The sequence below is a fragment of the Pristis pectinata genome, chromosome 2 (assembly GCF_009764475.1).
Source record: "Pristis pectinata isolate sPriPec2 chromosome 2, sPriPec2.1.pri, whole genome shotgun sequence".
In the NCBI taxonomy this organism is placed as follows: domain Eukaryota; kingdom Metazoa; phylum Chordata; class Chondrichthyes; order Rhinopristiformes; family Pristidae; genus Pristis; species Pristis pectinata.
The window spans coordinates 48506925-48531168 of NC_067406.1; the positions used below are offsets into that span (position 1 = coordinate 48506925).

Sequence of the window (24244 nt, forward strand, 5' to 3'; positions counted from 1 at the left end):
CAAAAGAAACACACTGAGCATGATTCAGTGTTAAAAACTATTTTATTAATCACTACTTATGATAATACGTAAAATAAAAGTAAAAATGTTAGTATGTTAGAATTCAAAAATGTTAAACCTCGAACGTTAACCCCAAAACTAAACTCTTCGTGTGTGTGTGTGACAAAGTCCAAAACTCCCAGTTCCGGAATGGTTCTTAAAGTTCAGTTCCGCAAGCCATAAGGTGAAACATGAGCAAGGGCTTCTTCAACAACCACCGTTGTCTGAAGATAAGACGTAGATGTAGAAAAACATAGAGAGAGTACATACGAAATCCAAATGTTCCACGATGGAACCCAAACGACACTTCAGTGTTTACTCGGTAGTGACTTCCTCACCCCGAAAAGCATCCGAACCGTGGTCGTCCACACACAAATACCTGTTTCCTTCTACAGGTCAGCAACAAAGTGAACTCCACCGGATTACTTCCAACTTCCATACATGGATTTCAGTGGCAAACACAGTTATTGTTTCTCATCCATCGATAGAGAAAACAAGCAGGCTGGTGTCTCTCTCCCTTCTCTCTCTCTTCTTCTTCTAACTTCTTCAACAACGTCATTACGTCCTTTATCTTCTATTGACGTAAGCACGCCCCACACACACATACACACACACTCTCTATCTTAAAGGGACTTTCACTGAGTCCGTAACAAAATATTAACACTGTTTGTAATATTGTGCCACGACTTGCTGAATATTTCTGGTATTTTCTGGTTTTATTTAAAATATACAGCACAACTTCATTAATCATGCACACTCAGGACTTTGGTGGTGCCAAGCTAGCAGATTCCCAGATTATCAGATGCTACTTTATTAATAGTCCAACACACCTTTAATTTGTTTTTTTTAAATGTGACACGGTGAACTCCGATAAGTTTCAAAGGAGTGCAGGAAATAGAAGCAGGTGAGTTTAAAGAGAACGTGGGAACTGGGGCCCAGGTGAGTAGAGGGGAGCACTGAACCAGGGCCCCACCAGGTGGAAGGGGAACGCAGGAACCAGGGTCACAGCAAGTGGTTGCACAGAAACTAGCCCCAACTAGTGGATAGGAAGTCAGAGGCTGAACAACTGGGATTTCTGAGTGGTGGATAGTGGATTATTGTTGAACTGTGCTTGAGTACCGTCACACAAGTGGTCAACATTATTAAAGATTGCTGAGAAATCCATCCCCATTTGGTAGTGCTAAACCTATTATATTGCCATATTAGTGCATGATATTCTGCTCTGAAAATCATTCCACTGATGTTAATGGTATTGAATTCTGGATACAGATTGCAAAATGCTGACACTATCATACACATTGCAGGAATGAATCTCCAGAGATCACTGTTGCCAAGCATATTGAAGAAGCTCAGTTAATGGGTCTGTGAACTAACATGAAAGCATGCCAAAATAATGTCATGAAAGCAAAATACACACTATATGGTTTTTTAATTCTCTGCTGTATGTAAAGCTATAGGAACCAATTTTGATTACAGAAATGATCGTTTAGAATTTGCTGAGTGGGACATCTCATCATCTGGTTCTTTAATTAGGCTTACAAGCACATTTTTTTATTTTAAAAAGATATCGGAAAGATACTGGAAATACAAACTGTTAATAGACTAAGAGAGGAAGAGAAAAGGACAGAAAGAAAGAGAAAAAAAACTTTTTATATCTCTTAAAACTCTCACAGCTTAAAGGAATGAGACATGATTGTTAATACTCTGGACAGTGAGGTTAATTGATTCAATAACAATATCTAACCAATTGAAAAGTATTTCCCTGAATCTTTCCATGGCCTCTCCATCCTCCATATGCTCCACCAACCTTACAATTCTCTGATAGGGCTGCTCTCCTCCAATTCTGACCTTTTGGACATCCCTGATTTGAATCAGTAACCATTGATGGCCGTGCCTTCAGCTCCCAAGACTCTAAACTTTGGAATTCCCTTCCTAAAGCTCTCTACCTCGCCATCTTTTGATCCTTTGAGACTTAAAATCAACTTCTTTGATATCAGCATTTTTAGCTTATTGTCAAATTTGACAGAGTACTGTTCATTTCGCACTAAAGTCTGAAGGAGACAGCCAGCCATCCCATTCAGATCAATTGTTTTATGGGATTTGTCACAGTGTTTCATTGGTAGATTTTTTAGATATCCTTTATCCTGGCTATCTTTTCAAAATATTTATTAGTTTGACTTATTGGTAGACATTGTCTGAAACCCACATGCTCATAGCTAGGCTGGATTGTCCTATAAATTGAACTGGAAAAGAAAAATTGCTTCTTAGATGATATTCTTCTTCAGTGGAGCAATTGCAAACTATTTCTTGTTTTCTACCATTTGGAGAGTATGTAAAGCTTAATAATTAAAAAGTTGTTGAAAGACATTTGGATAAGTACATGGATAGGAGGGGTTTAGAGGAATGTGGGCCAAACACAGGATAATGGGACTAGCTTGGTAGGCACCATGGTTGGCATGGATGAGTTGGGACAAAGGGCCTGTTTTCACGCTGTGTTACTCTATGAATCTGTGAATTACATCAAGAAAATGTGATGTGTTTCTGCTCCTATTAGCTCTTTTTAAAGGAGAATATTTCATTTGTTAGACAGTTAAATCTCAAAGCAGGTATTTTTCTCCTGCTTTGCAAAGACAAAGGAATCAATTGAGTTTACACAACAAAAGCAGTAGCTGAAACAATTTAAAAGGTCCTTGATTTAAGCCCATTTACCCTGAGGTAATAAACAGTCAGTCACTGATTGTACTGCTGTCTAGCTGGATGAACTGCCTCCAACTCCATTTTATGAGTCAGCTTGTTCCTCAATGATGTGACCCACATTGCAAAGTAAAATGTATTGAATGGCGGAGCAGGCTCGACACGCCAGATGGCCAACTCCTGCTCCTACTTCTTATGTTCTTAAATTCAGGAAATTGCTGGCAATCAATCCTAGCACATCCAACTTTCCAGTCCACTGCTGAATGCAATGCTGAGTTCAAGGGTGGCAATCAGTTACACTGAGCTGAAGAATCAGATGCACTTTGTATCTGGCCTCTCAGCTGATCCATGTACTGTGGATCCATTCATCTGAGTGAAGCCTCTAACTTGAATTGAAAAAGTAAGTGATTTTTTTTTCCCCTTTAACTAATGCCAATATTTTCAATTAGCTACTGGGTCTCCTATCCCCTCCCCCAATGGGTTCCATCTACCCATTATCCCTTTCTTAACTGGCTCACTTATCACGCTTATTTATCAGATAATTTCATCTGTCGCCTTTTCTGTCTCCACTTCCAGCCTCTGACTCTACCTCCACCCACCCCTCCCTTTCCCTGACTCCATCTGCCGCTTTTACCCCTCTCTCCTTATCTCCTCTACCCACCAGCTGCTGTCTCCCAGCTCCACCCTCCCCTTAGTGGTTCTATCTGCCCATCATTCCCCTCCTTACCTGATTCCACCTATTATCTCCCAGTTCCTGCCTCACCCCTCCCTCACCTCTTCATATCTCCCCTGTCCATTCTTAGTCCTGATTAGATTATCAACCTGAAACATCAACTCTCCCTTAGCCTCTACAGATACTGTTTGAACCTTTGTACACTTCCAGTAGTTTGTTCTTTGCTTCAGATTATAGTATCTGCTTCAGATTCTTGTATCTCCAGTTTCAATTAACATATCAGTTAAATCTGCTTTTAAATACAATTATTCTGAAAATGATTTCGATTTCTTTAATTACTTAAATCTATTTCAATAGTTTTTATATACCTTTGGTCATTGGAGGCATCGAGGAACTGTTGCAAAGTTCTTTGACAACATTCGGCTGTGTATAAGCCATTCAGGTGGTCAAGGGGCAGAACCTTAGAATCCACTGCCTAAGCCTCAGTCCACACTCACCACTCACAGACTGAACCCTGTAAGGTGGAGCATCACTGATAAAGGCCAAGAGTTTGATTTGTCTGACAGCACCACAAAGGGGTAGTACAGCCTCAGGGATAGCACAAGGCTGAATGCAAGACACGGGCAGGGTTAGGAGTCACAGAACCTGTGTTACAGGGCAAGAGATTGAGGACTGAGATGAGAAGAATGTTTTTCACTCAAATTTGCTATCACACAATGCCATAGATGCTGTCGCTGCATCTATTCAAGAAGGATATAGATAAGATTCTAGACACAAAAGGCATCAAGGGGATTGGGGCAAGAGTGGGAATATGATATTGAGATCATCAGCCATGATCACATTGAATGGCAGAGCAGGCTTGATGGGGCAGATAACATACACCTGCTCCTATTTTCCATGTTTTCCTGATTCTGTGGGTCAAACACGAACCAATCAAACTGTAGGTCTGATGTTGGTGAGGAGAGCCAGATAGTGATGATAGACTCCACTTGCTCAACATGGGAGTGAATCAGCTTGGGTTTTTAATACGTTTTACATTGCAATGTGGGTCACATCATTTAGGAACAACCTGACTCATAAAATGGAGTTAGAGGCGGTTCATCCAGCTAGACACCAGTATCCTCAGTGGCCATTTCCTGGTCAAATTACCACAAATATTGTAAACGCTTTCACAGCATGACAGGCTGGAATATGAATAATTGAATCAGTGCTGATAGATTGTGACAACAGCCAATATGCTACCTTATCCTTTTGAAAACAAATAGCAATTTAAAGCCCACTTATGAAAACAAAATATACAGGGAGCTAGAATAAATATCAATAAAAAACTTGGAATGTAGCAGATAAATTGTAGCAACAAAGCTACTTAAGGCATTTAATAAGGGCTTTATTTCCCAAATTCCTGCTTTGTTTAAGAAAATGTATTGATCGTGAGATCATGAATTTACAGCAAACCAACTGAAGTGGTTACAGTTTCCTGTTGGGTGTAAATTGAATACAGCTCAGAGGAAATAATCTTGCCGTGAGGGAAGAATTGTTTTCTTTAGTTTCTGTATGATGTGGTACTACAAAAGATTATGATGATCTTTGTTGCTGGCAAGTTCTTTAGACAAATCCCATATGGCAGAGACCTCGGTAGCTCGAGAGTAATTCATCTGAGGTATTAAGCGCTTCATTCAAGGCGAACTGTGAGAACACACAGCAGCCAACATTTCTAAAAAAGCAGTACATTGTAAGGGGTCTGAAAATGTAAGCATTGGTCAAATGGTAATATAAACTGTGCTGTCCAATAGCCTAATTCTCAGGTTAATCTTTCACAGATCTGCACACTTGGGAACACATGTCTTGTGGCCTGTTGCATCCCTCTCACTTCCCAATAAAATACCATGCAAATCAGGAAACTGTATTCTCTCATACTTTTATTTCCATATTTGTTATTTAAACTCTGAACATAGCAGCTCCCTGTTTGACAAAAGTGACCAGTCTTCTGAGATTAAACGGTCTCAAACAAACCTTGTTGTTAACTGGATCCCACAGATGAATTTACAGAGTACAGATTTTCATAGTATAAGCTGCAAAATTTTTTTCAACTAATATAAAAAGAGAGCTTTTTTGAATCAAATAAAATTTTTGTGTGCTTGATATGGACCTGTCTCTGGCATTATGTACACAAAGGGAAAGCCTTGCAATAAGCTATATCACAAAGCTTGAATGGATGGTAACAAAGGTGGAAAGAATAAAGGAAGTTTGATTCCAAACTGCCTGGAAGAATATAAAACGAGTTGCAGCCACTTACCTCAGAAGCGTGGTAAGAGGGCTGGCCTGTAGGTGTGGCTGAAACAGTGTGGATGCAAGACCCCCTCCCCAGCATACTACTAGCTAACGTCCAGGCCATTGAGAACAAAGTTGATGAACTAAGACCAAGACTGACCTACCAAAGAGAACTGAGGGACTGCTGTGTGCTATGTCTCACCGAAACATGGATTACACCAGCTTCACATGACTGTGCATTCAACCTGAGGGCTTCTCATTCCACCAAATGGACCGTACAGCATCCTCGGGCAAAGTTGAAGGCGGAGGGGTCTGCTTCTTAATCAATAATTTGTGGTGCTCGGATGTGATGGTCCCAGCGAGCTCCTGCTCACCCAGCCTGGAATATCTAATGGTGAAGTGTTGACCATACTACCTGCCACGGGAGTTCACTTCAGCTATCCTGATGGCAGTCTGTATCCCACCCCAGAGAGACATGAAGCCTGCACTCAATAAGCTATACTCCGTGGTCAACAACCTTGAGACAGGATACCCTGAGACCTTCTTCATTATTGCAGGTGACTTCAACCAGGCCAACCTCAAGAGTGTGTTACCAAAGTACTACCAGCACATCTCTTGTCCCACCAGGGGCCCTAATGCCTTAGCCCATTGCTATACAACCATCAAAGATGCCTTCCGAGCCAACCCTCACCCTCACTTGGGTAAATCGGACCACCAGGCTGTGCTCCTCCTCCCTGCATACAAACAGAAACTGAAACAGGAGGATCCAGTACAGAGAGTCGTGAAGTGCTGGTCTGAGGAAACAGATGAGCTTCTACATGACTGCTTTGAGTCAGTGGATTGGTCCATGTTCAAAGACTCAGCTGCCAGCTGAGATGAGTATGCCACCACCATCACAGACTTTATCAGCAAGTGTGTGGAGGACTGTGTACCAAAGAGGACAATACAGGTGTTTCCAAACAGGAGACCATGGATGAAATGGGAGATCTACTCCCTACTGAAGTCGAGGAGTGCTGCACACAAATCTGGTGACCCTGACCTTCACAAGAAATCGAGATATGACCTCTGGAAAGCTATCAGAAATGTCAAGAGACAATACAGGTTCAAAATAGAGTCCCAGACCAGCCATCAGTTATGGCAGGGCTTACACGTTATAACAGGCTACAAAACGAAGTCGGGCAGCATAGTTCATAACAGTGCATCCCTTCCTGATGAGCTTAACACATCCTGAATTTTGAACAGAAGGAAAGTGGATTGTCACCACCCACCCTGACAGCCTCCAATGCAACTGAACCCGTGGTCACCGTAGAGGATGTAAAATCAATCTTCTGGAGTGTGAACACGAGGAAAGCATCTGGTCCAGATGGTGTCCCTGGCCGAGTGCTCAGATCTTGTACTGATCAGCTGGTGGGGTATTTGCGGACATATTTAAACTCTCCCTGCTTCAATCTCAGGTTCCCACTTGTTTTAAGAAGACCACTGTCATCCCGGTACTGAAGAAAAACAAGGTAACATGTCTCAATTACTACCGACTAGTGGCTCTGACATCCACTATCATGAAGTGCTTTGAGAGGCTGGTCATGGCACACATCAATTCCAGCCTCCCAGAAAACCTCGACCCACTGCAATTTGCCTACTGCTGTAACAGGTCTTCAGTGGATGCCATCTCCCTGGCTCTACACTCAGCTCTGGAGCATCTGGACAGAAAAAACACCTACGTTAGACTATTGTTTATTGACTACAGCTCCGCCTTCAACACTATAATTCCAAGCAAACTCGTCACCAAACTCCAAGACCTAGGACTCAACACCTCCCTCTGTAACTGGATCCTTGATTTTCTGACCAACAGACCGCAATCAGTGAGGATAGGCAACAACACCTCCTGCAGGATTATTGTCAACACTGGTGCCCCACAAGGCTACGTCCTCAGCCCTCTACTCTACTCCCTATATACTCATGACTGCATGGCCAGATTCTGCTCTAACTCCAGCTACAAGTTTACAGATGATTCCACCGTAGTGGGCTGTATCTCAAATAGTGATGAGTTGGAGTACAGGAAAGAGATAGAGAACTTAGTGACATTGTGTCATGACAACAACCTTTCCCTCAATGCCAGCAAAACAAAAGAGCTGGTCATTGAATTCAGGAAAGGTGGCGGTGCACATGTACTTGTCTACATCAATGGTGCCAAGGTTGAGAGGGTTGAAAGCTTCAAGTTCCCAGGAGTGAACATCATCAATAGCCTGACCTGGTCCAACTACGTAGATGCCATGGCCAAGAAAGCTCACCAGTGCCTCTACTTCCTCAGGAGGCTGAAGAAATTTGGCATGTCCCCTTTGACATTCACCAATTATTATAAATGCACCATAGGAGGCATCCTGTCTGGATACATCATGGCTTGGTATGGCAACTGGTCTGCCCAGGACCTCAAGAAACTGCAGAGAGTTGTGGACACAGCCCAGTGTGTCATGAAAACCAGCCTCCCCTCCATGGACTCTGTCTGTACCTCTTGCTGCCTTGGTGAAGCAGCCAGCATAATCAAAGACCCCACCCCCCCAGGTGGGGCCATCAGGCAGAAGATGCAGGAGCCTGAGGGCACATACCACCAGACTCAAGGACAGCTTCTATCCCACGGTGATAAGACTATTGAACGGTTCTCTTATACGATGAAGTGGACTCTTGACCTCACAATCTACTTTGTTTGACCTTGCACCTTATTGTCTACCTGCACTTCTCTGTAGCTGTGACACTTTACTCTGCATTCTGTTATTGTTTTTACCATATACTACCTCAATGCACCCTGTACTGACTCACTGTATCTGCACTGTGTAATGAATTGATCTGTACGAATGGTATGCAAGACAAGTTTTTCACTGTACCTTGGTACAAGAGACAATAATAAACCAATACCAATACCAAATGGTGTCCTTTACAGAAACTGGGAGGTTCATTTCTATTTCCTGGTAGAGAGGAATGTGAAGTTATGTTTGATGATCTTTTGTCCAATTTGAGCCATTGCTCAAGGTTTTGAACTCAATCCCTATCAATTGGTAACTGAATACAGAAATAGCCCTGGGAATTGCATAATGGTATACAGAATACAATTCTTGTATGTTCCACTGAAAAAATGTCTAAACCTTGATTTACCAATCAGCAAGTTCTGTTAGACCTTAGCAGATCTCTCTCTCCACTCTAATTACCTCTCTTTATTTTACATTTCTGTTATCAAATAATTAAAATCAGATACTATTGTGAAAGTAGCAAACAATGTTATCAGTATGCATTGTTGATAGACTAGGAAGCCACTGGCTTCCAAGCATAATAGGCAGGTTCCTGTTTTCAAATATCAAAATAAAACATAAATAGGAATTCCAAATAAGAAATGATTTAAATTTGACATGAACTTTTATTTGATTTATTTTAATGAAGTCAAGATCAGAATATTCTTCAGTACCTGTGCCACTTCAGTTTTCAGGTCCCAGGAATGTCAAATTCAAGTTCAATTACACTATCCTCTGGAAGTACATGAGGCTAACTCATGCACGTATGAATTTTGGCATAGATACAAATTTACAAAACCTGGCCAATTTTCAGCTTCAGGAATATCTATTGTTTCAGCTTGTAACATAGAAATGAACACCAACAATTACTCTGCCCATTCTAGGACAAAGGAATTCACAGTCGAGAAAGGTATGCGCCCAGGAGTTTCAAAGGTGATGGTTGTGGTAACAGATGGTGAATCACACGATAGCTACAATCTACCAGAGGTGATCGAGAATTGTGAAAAGGACAACATTAGGAGGTTTGCTATTGCAGTAAGTGACTGATATCTTTGTATATTGCAGCTGAGTTAATTTCGAGGTCAGGTATTCCCAGTGAGAAATAGCATTCACAGGCACCACTGGTCAGGAAATTGCGTCCTACATTATCTAATTTTCTTTGTGTTCAAGAGTTACAGATCTGCTGTTTGTTAAAGCATTGTTTCTTGATAAAAATACATAATTAGCCTTGGCTGAATAATAAATGTATGCTAAAACAAAATTCAACATGTGCACATATAATTTCTGGCACTCCATTGCATTATATTTACTTCTAGTCATCATCATCTTAACGCACTTTATAATTTTGTTATAAAATTAATAATGCCATTAAAATAGTACACAAATATTTTGTCAGTACGTTAATCATGAATATGATAATGTTCCAATTTTACTCCATTTCCTTTGTACATTTGAACAGAGATAAACAAGATAACTGTTTTAGGGCCTATTCTGTTACATTTGAACATTTCACTTTTATTCTGTTCTTTAATGTTCTTATTCTCTAGCACACTCTGCCTGCTCCACCCAGAGGTATCTATTCTCAATCTGTTCCCCTTTCTGCCTCTGCTCTGCTCATATGCAATGATTTCAAACTTCAACTCAACTTGCCTTGTCCAATTAATGTCCTCAAAGATGAAAGCAAACAATTCTGGGAATGAAACAGTTGTGTCCAATTCAGAGATGGACAGCAATGCTTTGCACCTGGTGGTGATGTGGAAGGCTGATGGAAGCCAGATATCCTTTTGTGAACTTAACCTCATTTCTATTCATTGCTTGGCGTTATGTTGTCCAACTCAATTATTTTCACATCTCCTTTACCCAACACAAGTTGAAAAGCATTCCATAGGTTATTCCATAATACCCTGGATACCCATGATACATGATACCTTTAACACCTGGATTTAAAGCTTACTTATTAAATTTAATTAATTTAAGACATATTCTCAGGTGCAATATTTCCGACAATGAAATATTATGTCATACAGTCTTTGGCCATGTTGAAAGTTTGGTTCAAGTGTGAGTTACTTTGTATCCAGATTGCACCTCCTGATCTACTCCAAAATGTTGATGATGATTGAAAAATCAGTTCTTAAGATCCTTTGAGAAATTACTAACTTAAATCTTATTAGTTTTAATTTATGTCTGCATCTTATTTTAGGTGCTTGGCAGTTACAACAGAGGAAATCAGAGTGCTGAAAAATTTCTGAAAGAAATAGAGTTTATCGCAAGCTCACCTAAAAATAAACATTTTTTTAATGTATCAGATGAAAAAGCATTAGTGACAATAGCAGAGGCCCTTGGAGAACAAATCTTTGCTTTGGAAGGTAGGACATGTTTTTGCATGAATGTTATAAATCGAACAGAGATTTATTAATGTAATTTTAAGCTATATTTCTACAAGGCAGATCAGTCTTCACAGGTATCGAATATGGTTCAGAGCAAGAGCCTCATATAGTTTGCTGTAAATGGTATAAAAGCAATGGTGATTTTATGGAAATAAAACACACAACATCAGCCATTCATCTCATCATATCATATCCACTAGCTTTTTAGATGGCAGTCATTAGATAGTATATGGTTTTGTCAATACTCCAGAATTTTCTGTAGTCACCAGGAAATCAGAACTGATTTCCAGGACAATATTTCAGGCAACCCAGGAGAAAAATGACAGAAATATATATCAGAGTCAGAGGGTAGAGGAGGAGGAATTTCTTTAGCCTGAGGGTGGTGAATCTGTGAAACTCGATGGGCCAAATGGCCTAATTCTGCTCCTATGTCTTATGGTCTCATAGTACTACAGCACAGAAACAGGCCCTTCAGCCTATCTAGTCCATGCCGACCTGATCTTCTGCCTAGTCCCTAGACCACATCCCTCCAAACCCCTCCCATCCATGTACCTATCCAAATTTCTGTTAAATGTTACAATTGAACCCTCATCATTAGTTAGATATATATTAGACTAAAATATAATTTAGTTTTCTTTGAATATTTTAGATATGGTATAATGTTGTTTGACTAACAATCAATAATTTATCCAATTGGATAACGAAATGTCTATTCACTTTCTATTTGGTATGAAAAGATGGTCAAGTGGGAATGACCAGTGGCAAGAGTGTGGGAGTGAGATGGTTGATGGCAAAACACCTGATGGTGTCTCCACAAATATATCCAGTCAAAGATGGCAATGCTAATGTTCAGAGCAGAAGCTCCTAAACCAGAGGAGGGGTTGAAGGAAGTAAATGTTTACCAAGTGACAGGAGGAAGTTGTTATTAACTCATTACTAAGGAATGCCAACAAGGAATATGGACCAGAGTTGGTGGGGGAGAGGGGGATGGACTGAGACAAGGGATCTTCCACAAGCCAGCAACTCACCCGAACTTGCCTGTTGCCTGCCTTAGAGCACACTGTTTTCTCCAGTGGGTATAACCTTTTGGCAGGAGGCTCTCATTTGATTGGAAAGCCCCAGCTTAGAGCAGGAACTCCACCTCTGCTTCTGGAAGGTTTATCTCAACTAGGGAGGCTCGTCCCCTAGGCTTATTAACTTTCAAACCTGTTATTTTAATCATGTGCTTGTTAATGTCTCTGGGATTCAAGAATGTTCAACAACTGTCACATGTAACAAAAAAATGAAAATACCATTAAAAGAATTTTAAAATTAGCAAAGAAAAATAAAAAGAACAGAGATACAGAGACTGCAGATGCTGGAATCTGGAGCAATAAACAATCTGTCGAGGTCAAGCAGCACCTGTGGGAATTCTCGATGTTTCAGGTCGAAACCCAGCACCAGGACTGAGATGGGAGGTGTTCTCCATTTGGCTTCTTCTACATCCATTCTCACCTCCTTTACTTATCAGAGTCCAGCACAAGTAGCCCTTTGTGTTCCTGCTTATCTCACTTCAGCAGCTGTCTCGGACCTTCACACTCCCCTTCTCCCACCTTGTTCCATCTGCCTCTCAATATATTTTCTCTCTCTCTCTTTTTGCCTGCCTCCATCTCTCATTCGCCTGCCACTGTCTCCCAACTCCACCCCTCCTCCCCACCACTACCCTACTCAGCGTCACCTGCCTGTCATTGTACACCGCCCCCTTCCCCAGTCCACCAATCATCTTGGACTCCTTTCTCACCAGTCCCCCTCTCCTTTCCATGCCGGCCATCTCACCTCTCCTCTCACAGTCCTGATGCAGGGTTTCAACCCGAAATGTTGACACTTCCTTTTCTCCTACAGATGCTGCTCAACCCGTTGAGTTCCTCCAGCAGATTGTTTGTTGCTCCATTTAAAAAAAACAGATACAGACACTTAAAACAATTAAAAATGTTTACATTAACTGAATTAAATCAAGTATCAGGAAAATTAACTTCTGCCCATTGTTTTGTCGGTAGTCATTTCTTTCTATTGATTTCAATGTGTCTGCTGCGTCTGTGCAAGGTTGAGCTGGTGCAGACTCAACAGGCAGATTTGTTGTGACCTTGCACCTTATTGCACTGCACTTTCTCTGTAGCTGTGACACTCTACTCTACTGTTATTGTTTTTACCTGTACTACATCAATGAACTCTGTACTCATCTAATGTAACTGCACTGTGTAATGAATTGACCTGTACAGTCGGTATGCAAGACAAGTTTTTCACTGTATCTCGGTACAAGTGATAATAATAAACCAATACCAATCCCAATACCAATTTCCCAGCTTAGGTGCTAAGAAGTCTGAGAAAGTCTGTACTGCCTGCCACAAGGCATCCACTGATGCAACACAGGCGTCACAGGAGCAGCATTTAAACAGGAGCAGGAGGCTGGCTCCAAGCCTGTACTTACAAATACTGAACTTTCTCCCAGTTAAAAACATTGGCAGATTGGAGCACAAGGTCAGGGCCAATATTTATTTTGACTATGAAGAGGCTCTATAGAATTCAATGCAACTTTCTCAGGAATCCACTGCAAACAGTTTCTGGTCCCAGGAGGATATTTGTTGAAAAATAAGTTATTTACCTTGTGTGATTTTTTTTAATACAAGTATTATTTCTCAACTCTGCTTTTGCAATTCTGTAGGAAAGTCCCTTGCCCTAAGTCTTCCAGCCTGTGAAACAATTTTTTGGAGTCCCTGCATGAACTCTAATAAACTTCAGTTTTCACGGTGTTTAGAGAGAATTAATAAATAGCTGTCCTTTAAAAACTTGCCCTAACCTCAAAAATTATTTTGCACCCCAGTGCACTGCACCTTTCTAGGAAGTTTAGTTAGCCCTGCTTGGATTTTGTGTTGTTGCTTGCTCAAAGGGGAATAAAGTAGACTGTAAACAAGAATTAGCGGTATGGCGGAGAGTTCCCAATATTGTACTTCGATCTACGCTGACGGCGTAGCTTAAATGGATGTTGTTTTTTTTTGGGGGGGGGGAGTTGTTGCTTATCCTGCCTTCTTTGGAAGGATTCCATCTATCACCTCCTAGAAATTCCCATCGAGAGGATTACTACAAGGTAAGTTTTAATTTATTTTGGTGGTCAGTGATAAACTAAGAAGATTTTGATCAGCACTATGATGCTAGGGGAACTCAGCAGGCCAGGCAGCATCTGTGGAGAAAAGCAGGCGGTCAACGTTTCAGGTCAGGACCCTTCTTCAGGTCTGAAGATAGGAAAAGGGGAAGCCCAATATATAGGAGGGAAAAGCAGAGCAGTGATAGGTGGACAAAAGAGGGGAGGTGGGGTGGGCTCAAGGTGGTACAGGTAAAATATAGTGATAGGCAGGTGCAGGGGAGGAGAGAGCAGATACACTGGGGGATGGGTCAAAGGTAAGGAGAGAAAGGAGTAAAAGGGGGATAGACAAAAAAGAGATAGGCTAAGAAAGAGAAGAAGCATGGTGGTGGGGGGTGGGGATTACTTAAAGTGGGAGAATTCAATGTTCATGCCATTAGGCTGCAAGGTTTCAAGATGGAAAATGAGGTGCTGTTTCTCCAGTTTGCGCTTGGACTTCTCCTGGCAGGGGAGGAGGCCGAGGACTGACATATCTGTGATGGAGTGGGAAGATGAGTTGAAGTGACTGACAACGAGCGAACAACAGGGATAGGGTCCCCCTTGTCCTCACATTTCATCCCACCAGCCTACGTATCCAACACATCATTCTCTGCAACTTCTGTCATCTCCAATGGGACCCCACCACCAAGCATATCTTCCCTTCCCGAACCCCTTTCTGCCTTTTGCAGGGACCGCTCTCTTCGTGACTCCCTAGTCCACTCCACCCTGCCCTCCCCCCATCAATTCCACTCCCACCCTGGGAAATTTCCACTGCCCCCACCATAGGTGCAACACCTGCCCCTACATCACCTCCATCACCTCCATCCAGGGACCCAAGCAGTCCTTTCAGGTGAGACAGAGATTTATAGAATCATAGAATCATAGAACAGTACAGCACAATACAGGCCCTTTGGCCCACAATGTTGTGCCGACCTTTAAACCTCACCTAAGACTATATATCCCTCTATTTTAAATTCCTCCATATGCTTATCTAGCAATCTCTTGAATTTTTTAATTTGACCAATGTACCTGCCTCCACCACTGCCCTAGGCAGCGCATTCCATGCCCCAAGCACTCTCTGGGTAAAAAACCTTCCTCTGATATCTCCCTTGAACTTCCCACCCATTACTTTAAAGCCATGCCCTCTTGTATCGAGCATTGGTGCCCTGGGAAAGAGGTGCTGGCTGTCTACTCTATCTGTTCCTCTTAATATTTTGTACACTCTATTATGTCTCCTCTCATCCCCCTTTCCAAAGAGTAAAGCCTTAGCTCCCTTAGTCTCTCCTCATAATGCATACTCTCTAAACCAGGAAGCATCCTGGTAAATCTCCTCTGCACCCTTTCCAACGCTTCCACATCCTTCCTATAATGAGGCGACCAGAACTAGACAAAGTACTCCAAGTGTGGTCTAACCAGAGTTTTGTAGAGCTGCATCATTACCTCCCGGCTCTTAAACTCGATCCTTCGACTTATGAAAGCTAACATCCCATAAGCTTTCTTAACTACCCTATCCACCTGTGAGGCAACTTTCAGGGATCTGTGGCTATAAACCCCCAGATCCCTCTGCTCCTCCACACTACCCAGAATCCTGCCATTAACTTTGTACTCCGCCTTGGAGTTTGTCCTTCCAAAGTGTACCAGCTCACACTTCTCCGGATTGAACTTCATCTGCCACTTCTCAGCCCAGCTCTGCATCCTATCAATGTCCCTCTGCAATCTTCAACAATCCTCCACACTATCCACAACACCACCAACCTTTGTGTCATCTGCTAACTTTCCAACCCACAGTTCTACCCCCTCATCCAAGTCATTAATAAAAATCACGAAAAACAGAGGTCCCAGAACCGATCCCTGTGGGATACCACTAGTCACAGCCCTCCAGTCTGAGTGCACTCCACCCACCACAACCCTCTGCTTTCTACAGGCAAGCCAATTCTGAATCCACATGGCCAAGCTTCCCTGGATCCCATGCCCTCTGAACTTCTGAAGAAGCTTACGATGTGGAACCTTGTCAAATGCCTTACTAAAATCCATGTAGACCACATCTACTGCACTACCCTCATCAATCTGCCTGGTCACCTCCTCAAAGGACACTATCAGGCTTGTGAGACATGATCTGCTCTTCACAAAGCCATTCTGGCTGTCCCTGATCAGACCATGATTCTCTATATGCCCATAGATCCTATCTGTAAGAATCCTTTCCAACAGCTTGCCACCACAGACGTAAGGCTCACTGGTCTATAATTCCCTGGACTATCCATACTATCTTTTTTGAATAAGGGGACAACATTTGCCACCCTCCAATCCTCCGGTACCATTCCCGTGGACAACAAGGATTCAAAGATCCTAGCCAACGGTTCAGCAGTCTCTTCCCTCGCCTCACAGAGCAGCCTGGGAATATTCTGTCAGGCCCCAGGGACTTATCTGTCCTGATATTTTCTAACAGCTCCAACACATCCTCTCTTTGGATATCAACATGGTCTCGAACATTAACCTTACCAACACTGTCCTCAGCGTCATCATCATCAAGGCCCTTCTCCTTGGTGAATACTGAAGAGAAGTATTCATTGAGGACCTCACCCACTTCCACAGCTTCCAGGCACATCTTCCCACCTTTGTCTCTAATCGGTCCTACCTTTACTCTCGTCATCCTTCTGCTCCTCACGTAAGTGAAAAATGCCTTGGGATTTTCCTTAACCCTACTCGCCAAGGCCTTTTCATGTCCCCTTCTTGCTCTCCTCAGCCCCGTCTTAAGTTCCTTCCTTGCTACCCTATATTCCTCATGAGCCCTATCTGATCCTTGCTGCCTACACCTTATGTATGCTGCCTTCTTCCTCCTAACTAGATGTTCCACCTCTCTTGTCACCCATGGTTCCTTCACCCTGCCATTCTTCCTCTGCCTCACCGGGACAAATTTATCCTTAACATCCTGCAAGAGATCCCTGAACAATGACCACATCTCCATAGTACATTTCCCTTCAAAAATGTCATCCCCATTTATACTCGCATACATTTCCCTTCAAAAATGTCATCCCAATTTACACTTGCTTTACCTCAATTTACTTTCACCTCCCTTAATATCATCTACTGCATTCGGTGCTCCAATTAGGGCCTCCTCTAGACTGGTGAGACCAAATGCAGATTAGGTGACCATTTCGCAGAACACCTGCGCTCTGTCCATAACGGCGACCTGCATCTTCCCGTTGCCAGTCACTTCAAGTCCCCCTCCCACACTATCACAGATATGTCAGTCCTCGGCCTCCTCCACTGCCAAGAGAATTCCAAGCACAAACTGGAGGAACAGCACCTCATTTTCCATCTTGGAACTTTGCAGCCTAATGGCATGAATATTGAATTCTCCCACTCTAAGCAATCCCCACCCCCCCCCTTTCCCACAACACCCCCCCCCCCCACCATGCTTTTTGTCCCTTTCCTAGCCTCTGTTTTTCCTACCCCCTTTTTATTTTCTCTTTTTTTCCTTTCTCTCCCTACCTTTGACCCATCCCCCGGTGGATCTGCTCTCCCCTCCTCCCCCACACCTGCCTATCACTACCTCTTACTTGCATCTACCTATCACCACCTTGTGCTCACCCCACTTCCCCTCTTTTGTCCACCTATCACTGCTCTGCTTTTCCCTCCTATATATTGGGCTTCCCCTTTTACTATCTTCAGTCCTGAAAGAGGGTCCTGACCTGAAATGTTGACCGCCTGCTTTTCTCCATGGATGCTGCCTGGCCTGCTGAGTTCCTCCAGCATCATGGTGTTTTTCGTCTTGATTCCAGCATCTGCAGTCCTTTGTTTCTCTAAGATTGTGATCAGGTTGGGACTGAGACTTAGTATTTATAAGTTGAATAGAGGACATTATATTATAAAATGGGCATCAATACTGATTTTGTATGGGCCAGCCAATTTCTTATTTACATGCAGCAAGAAACAAATGTCGAGATGCAGGGTCTCAAACCAAAACCTCAACCATTCCTCTGCCTCAACAGATGCTGCCTGACTTGATGTTTGTTTTATGCACCAGGTTACCACATCTCTGGTCTCTTGTGTCTCATTCTTATTTATATACTTGGAATCTCTTATGAGGTTACTGACAACCCAAAATGAGGGAAACCAGTGATGGGAAATTTGTGGGCATTGGGGAGGAGGCGAGGGGGGCAGGTGGGCGCTTGGAGCTAGGAATATATTGAAAGAAGAGCTGGAGAGAGGGAAGGTGTGAGGAAATGTTTGTCCAGTAGCAGAAGAAAAAAGAATTTGAATCCAAGAAACCAGCAAGCCAGCAAGCCAGCAATGCGATTTGGGTGAAGTGGGGGAACCCGGCCAGTGGAAGTGAAATGCAAAGACCATAAGTGAAGTAGTAAAGAAATAGCAGGAGGATTAGGAGTGACATTGAGAGGACAGGACTGGGAAGAAGAGAACATAGGGCTGAGGTGGTGATGTGAAAACAAAACAGACCAATCACACCATAATAATTTAAAGAATTACTTCCCTTCTGTTACTCTACAATTTTTTTACAAACATAACTTTTTTTAGTTTCTGTGAGTTGAGTCTGCTCTGTTTTCTAATGATGTCTTCCCATTTATTAGCAACCAATGACAAACAAGCTGCCTCTTTTGAAATGGAAATGTCACAAGTGGGATTCAGTACACACATGACAGAGGTAAGATATTGAGTAATCCACAGGAACGCATTTTTTACCAGTCTTGATTGAAGTTTGGTACGCAATTATTTTTAATAACCACTCTGCAACAAGCAAGAGTTTCTGTCCTCAATATTGGGGCTCCATGAACCAAAGCAATAAATAATAAGGTTAATCCTTTATTATGTTACTGAGGTTTTGTTACCATTCAATAATTCAATGTTTGTTTTGCTAGAAAAAGAGCAATGATATTGAAGGAAATAAAATGTTGCAGTATTTCCTTCATTATGAACCTTCTTTTACTGTGCACAAAGATTAAAATTGTTGGATTTGAATATTTTGCTTTACTTTTTGGAAAATTGATCCTGATAAAGCCCAAGTTTGTGCGACATTTAACCATTGTTTGCTCAATAGTTGTACTGCACTAATGCCTGGACCACAAACGTTCTACCTAGAAGTACAAGCTAGGAATTCAAACAAAAGTTTCCCATGATATTCCACCAAATAAAAATTCATTGACAGAAATTCTTTGAAGATTACATCCTGGATTCCAAATATGCACTCCCAATGGGAAAGGTCCTCACCAGGAGTCTGATTTTATGAAACGTGTTCACCTGGATGCTCTCTTCTCTGTGCCACTAGTTCTTGAAGGTAACCTTGATAGGTTTACTAAAAGTCTGTGGTGAGAAAGGCCAAATAATTAATTACCTGGCTGCAGGTAATAGTGAATTCAGTTTGTAATTTGCTGTTGCCAGCCTCAGTGAAAGATTTGGGGATGTAGAGTTGCTCAAAAGCAGTTCATATCCTGCAAGCCTCTTAGTTTAAATAAAAATAAGTGGAAGTTAACAATGTGATGTTAAGTATAATGGCAATTCAGTGTAACAGTATCTGAGTACTGAATGGAAACCCTCTTCTGTTAGTATTTACTGAGACCTCCACATTCCATTTGTCAACCCAATTAGCCAACCTACTTAAGCATTGATTACACATTACTGGGACCAGCCTTGCTGGGCTGGAGTCAATGGTTCAATCAGAGTCAATTCAATAGGTCTCCCACACTTCTGTTGAGTGCAAAACTCCCACACTTACCACGTGTTTAATTGCCAGACTGGCCAATATGTTCTGCCTCTGGTCTCCAGCAGTAACACCCAAACCTGCTGGGATTCCCCAGCATTACACTGTGGACTCACCTCTCCGCACCTACTCTAGGATTCCCAATTGGCTTCCGTGGTGATTCTAAGTCCACAAGTAAGGAAGCAAAGGGGAATCTTAAGTATCTTTTGTAAAAACTTATTTCACTCTGCTTTGGTATCTTTTACTATTTCTAAGTGTTTTTTTGTATTTTAATTAACTTTTTTATATTTTAATGACTTTTTAATTATTGACTTTAAAGTTATTATGCACCTTTGAATGTAAAGAGATATTTAAAAACTGATGAATCAGTGACAGCTTTGCCTCCTGTCAACGCCTCACAGAGGTGTGGGAGAATTACGCCAACTGAGGCCTGATAGGTCTTGAGACCTTTCAGCTCAATCCATGACGCAGCAGGTCAGTGCGATCCAGCCCAGGTGGATATGGACAATTGAGTATCATCATTGGTTGAAAGGCTGAGCCCAGCACGATCATGCTTTTCCCATGTTGAAATTAAATCACAGTATTTAATTTCACAGTGTGTGGTTTTCTCCTTAGGATAGTATCATGTTGGGAGCTGTTGGAGCCTATGATTGGAATGGAACAGTCCTTCTGGTGAACAACAATGAAACAGTCATCCCTGAAAATGAGACATTTTTCGACAAATCAAAAGAAAGTAATGAACCACTTGCTGGGTATTTAGGTGAGCAAGTCATTGAGCTAGCTGTAACTGCGAGCACAAAATTAAACCTTCATAAATTAGTATTTGCTGGTTAAACAATGTGAGACAAATCAATCACAAGAGTCACTGTTTCTTGCCATGGTGAAGGGTTAATTGTTGGGACCTGCCTTTTTGGATCTTTGGTACCATTCCCATCTTTGAGTTTGGTGCTGCAGGGTTTGAAGTCAATTAGGTTGTGAATTTGACATGCAAAAAAAGATCTGTGTGGTGTGAATGACCACACCAATAGCCAAATGTCTAGATTATTGATTCAAAGACCTGCGGTTCCCATGGTAAATGAGGATTTACAATTTAAGCAATCAAATAAATCTGAAATTATGAGCTAGTCTAACAATAACCATGAAATTACTGCATTGTCATAAAATCCATCTGGTTTTCTAATGTCCAACAGGGAAGGAAATCTGTTTTCCCACCCAATCTGGACTGTACATGATTCCTAACTAGTATTGTGCTTGATTTTACTGGTGGGTGCCTCAGGGGCTCGAGTGTGTTCTGGATAGTGATGATCATGTTATAATTTGAAGCTGTAAATAGTGTGTATCATGAAGTATTGTAATATTCTAGTGATGTGATTCTGTAATCACTGAATAAACCTTTGGAGAAGGAAAAAAAAGAAAAAAAATGTGCTTGATTTTTCAATGCCCTCTGAAAAAGCTTGGCAAGCTAATCATTTCAAGGGCAATTAAGGTTAGGCAATAAATAATCACCTCATGCTCTGAAAGAATAAATCTCAATTTCACACAATAATTTGAAGGTACAGAAACAATTGGTACTCTATGGGAAACACTTCTGTTGCATTTATTGCAATGATAGATTTACTGTATTCTGGTTGGTGCATTATTTTGGGTAACAAATTTTATTTTTGAGAACCTTCATTTTGGGAGTATTGGCTAGCTTATTGTTGAGTGAGTGTCAACAAATTCAGTTGCAAATTTCACATTTTTGCAGTCTTCCATGGAGTGAAAAGGTAAAACTTTAGTTAATTCTGGATTAAAAGATTTGTTGCCTTGTTTTCTGCAAATTTGACATAAGGCACCATAACTGGAATTAAAAGTTATACAGTTGGTAATACTATAAGGGGCAGTTCCACTAAACAAACCTATTTATTTATACCTGAATAAGTAAGAGATACATCAGATATTTGTGGTTCGTAAATCTGATGATAAACTGATTGATGTTGACACAACACACTGATGCGGTTTTGTTGCACTGAAATCTCTTTAAGGCACCACCTTTCTGCCTGAACCTTCATTACAGCCTATCATTTTCAATATTCAGGTTACTCTGTCAGCTCTGCCTCAGTTGCTGGAGATGTGTGGTATGTTGCTGGACAACCTCGGTATAATCATACAGGACAAGTTGTAATTTATAATTATAAGGGAAATAAAACAAGCATCATACAGACCCTGAAAGGAGAACAGGTATTTCACTGATATAATATGCAGTATACATTACGACTATGCTAAGATCTATCCCATAGTAACCTTGATAATAAAACTAATGTCAAACGCAGACATTTGAAAGCTGTAGCATTATTTCTGCATATTAAACATGAGAGTTTAATTCTTATTTTTCTTCTTATTGCTTATTTTAATCAAATGTTATATGATGACATAAAAATATATTTAAGTGTCTTTCGTGTACATGGTTAAGTAGTTAAATGTATAGCTTGTTCCCAAAATTCTGGTTCAAATCAGAAAACTTTTCCTATGACTTTATTCAGTATCTTAATTTTTTTTGGCTGGAGAATGCATGGGAATCAGAACCTTCCGTACATTATTAACATGTTAACCGGTAAAAGCTATTTAGGTCTAAAGGAAATGAGGCGCTTGGAATTTTATCTTGGGTATCTTCAGTTAAATATGGATTGCATTTATGGCAATATGTAAGAAGTACTGAATACGTTTTTGTTACTGGCTTCCATTTTTGCTAAATTACCTCAAAATTTGAAATTGTTCCTCAACTCCCAAGTTCACTTTTTAAAACAAAATATGGTGTTGTGCTGTAGCCAATGATAGAATGGCTGACTCATCACATCCCTGGTTGCCCTGGGAAAGTGATACTAGGGAGAATGAGAAGTGACCTTGTAGAGATTTATAAAATCATGAGGGGCATAGATAAAGTGGACGGTTGCAGTCTTTTCCTCCGGGTAGGGGAGTACTAAACTAGGAGACATAGATCTAGGGTGAGAGGTGAAACATTTAAAATGGAATTAAGGACAACTTTCACGCAGGGGGTGGTGAGTATGTGGAGTGATCTGCCAGAAGAGGTGGTTGAGGCAGGTGCAATAGTATAGTTTAAGAAACACTTGGATAGGTACATGGACGGGCGGGGCTTAGAGGGATATGGGCCGAATGCAAGAAATTGGGACTAGATGGGTGGACACCATGGACTCGTTGGGCCGAAGGGCCTGTATCCATGCTGTAGTACTCTATGACTCTATGTCTTCTCCTTCAACTGCTTTAGCCTTGGAACTCCTGTTGCTTCCATACAGATATTCAGTTGGGAATTCCAGGCTATCAACCCCACAATGATGAAGAGACGAGGAGGTAAATCCAAATCAGAAAAGTGTATGATTTTAGAGGAAAATTTGCAGATAATATTCCCAGTTTTTTTCCAGTGGGAGAGACCCAGATTCACATCTCACAAAAAGCACATCAGTCGGTTACTCCAGTGTTCTGACTTTGCCTGCCATGGTTCATATAGTAGTAGTACCTGCAATATTGTCAGCCATTAGGTTTTTCTTTCTCTTATTGACAGTCGTGAAGGCCAAGTGATTGATTACAGGGTGGACAGGGGTGGCAGGCTGATTAACTGGGTCTGCTTCATCCACTTCATAGCAATTCTATCAGATGTATAACCCTGGTCTAAAAGCACACAGCTCTTTGTCACAATAACACAGGAGTCGGGAATTAGCCACACTCTCAGGCCGAACCAACTTGTTCACAGTTTTGATGTCCTATTCAACTCTAATCAAATTTCCCAACACCATATCCTTTCAATTATGTGGGGTGGCTACTTGCACTTCTATAGCAGAAGCACGTGCACCTCCCTTTCAGCCTTTCTGCTCCATTTCTTTCCAAACATTTCTTTATCACCCCCAGACTCAACTTTTTCAGTCCTCTCCTGGTTATCCTCCATTCTCCATCATTTGTGAGCTTAAAGTTATTTAAAACTCATGTATCCCTATCCTAGAGCAACATCTACTCTGAGGCTTTTCCTATTCAAAGGTACCAAAGACAGACCTATAGAGTTAATTAATAACTAAGTGTCCTTCCAACGTGTTGGCAGAATCAGCAGATATCTTTGTTTGGATGGTAGTAATTTTAGTAATGCGATTTTGTTTTTTTTGTAGATTGGTTCCTACTTTGGCAGTACTGTGTGTGCTGTTGATGTAGATAAAGATTCTCTAACTGATATCCTTTTAGTTGGAGCTCCTATGTACATGGGAACTGAAAAAGAGGAGCAAGGAAGAGTTTATGTATACACTTTAAAAGAGGTAATAAACTTATACAATATACATAAGAGTTTTCATGGAAGCGCAGTTATAAACCCATTTTAATATCAGATCAAACCCTTTATACTTTAATAATTCCAAATTAAAACTGCAAAATGATTCCATGATCCTCCTCCAGGCACTTATCCCTGCAACCGTGTTAAGTATTACACTTGCCCCTACACCTCCTCCCTCAGCACCATTCAGGGCCCTAAGTAGTCCTTCCAGGCGA

At 41.5% G+C, this 24244-nt stretch overlaps 1 protein-coding gene across 1 annotated transcript in view; it reads left to right on the top strand.

Moving 5' to 3' along the window:
* itga1 (integrin, alpha 1) overlaps positions 1 to 24244 on the top strand; it is a 165797-nt gene that overhangs the window by 72982 nt on the left and 68571 nt on the right. Inside the window, exons 8-13 of the mRNA XM_052010445.1 lie at positions 9342 to 9492; positions 10658 to 10823; positions 18591 to 18664; positions 20333 to 20477; positions 21795 to 21937; positions 23872 to 24015. Coding sequence (XP_051866405.1) covers positions 9342 to 9492; positions 10658 to 10823; positions 18591 to 18664; positions 20333 to 20477; positions 21795 to 21937; positions 23872 to 24015 — 823 coding nt within the window. The remainder of the gene's footprint in view (positions 1 to 9341; positions 9493 to 10657; positions 10824 to 18590; positions 18665 to 20332; positions 20478 to 21794; positions 21938 to 23871; positions 24016 to 24244) is intronic.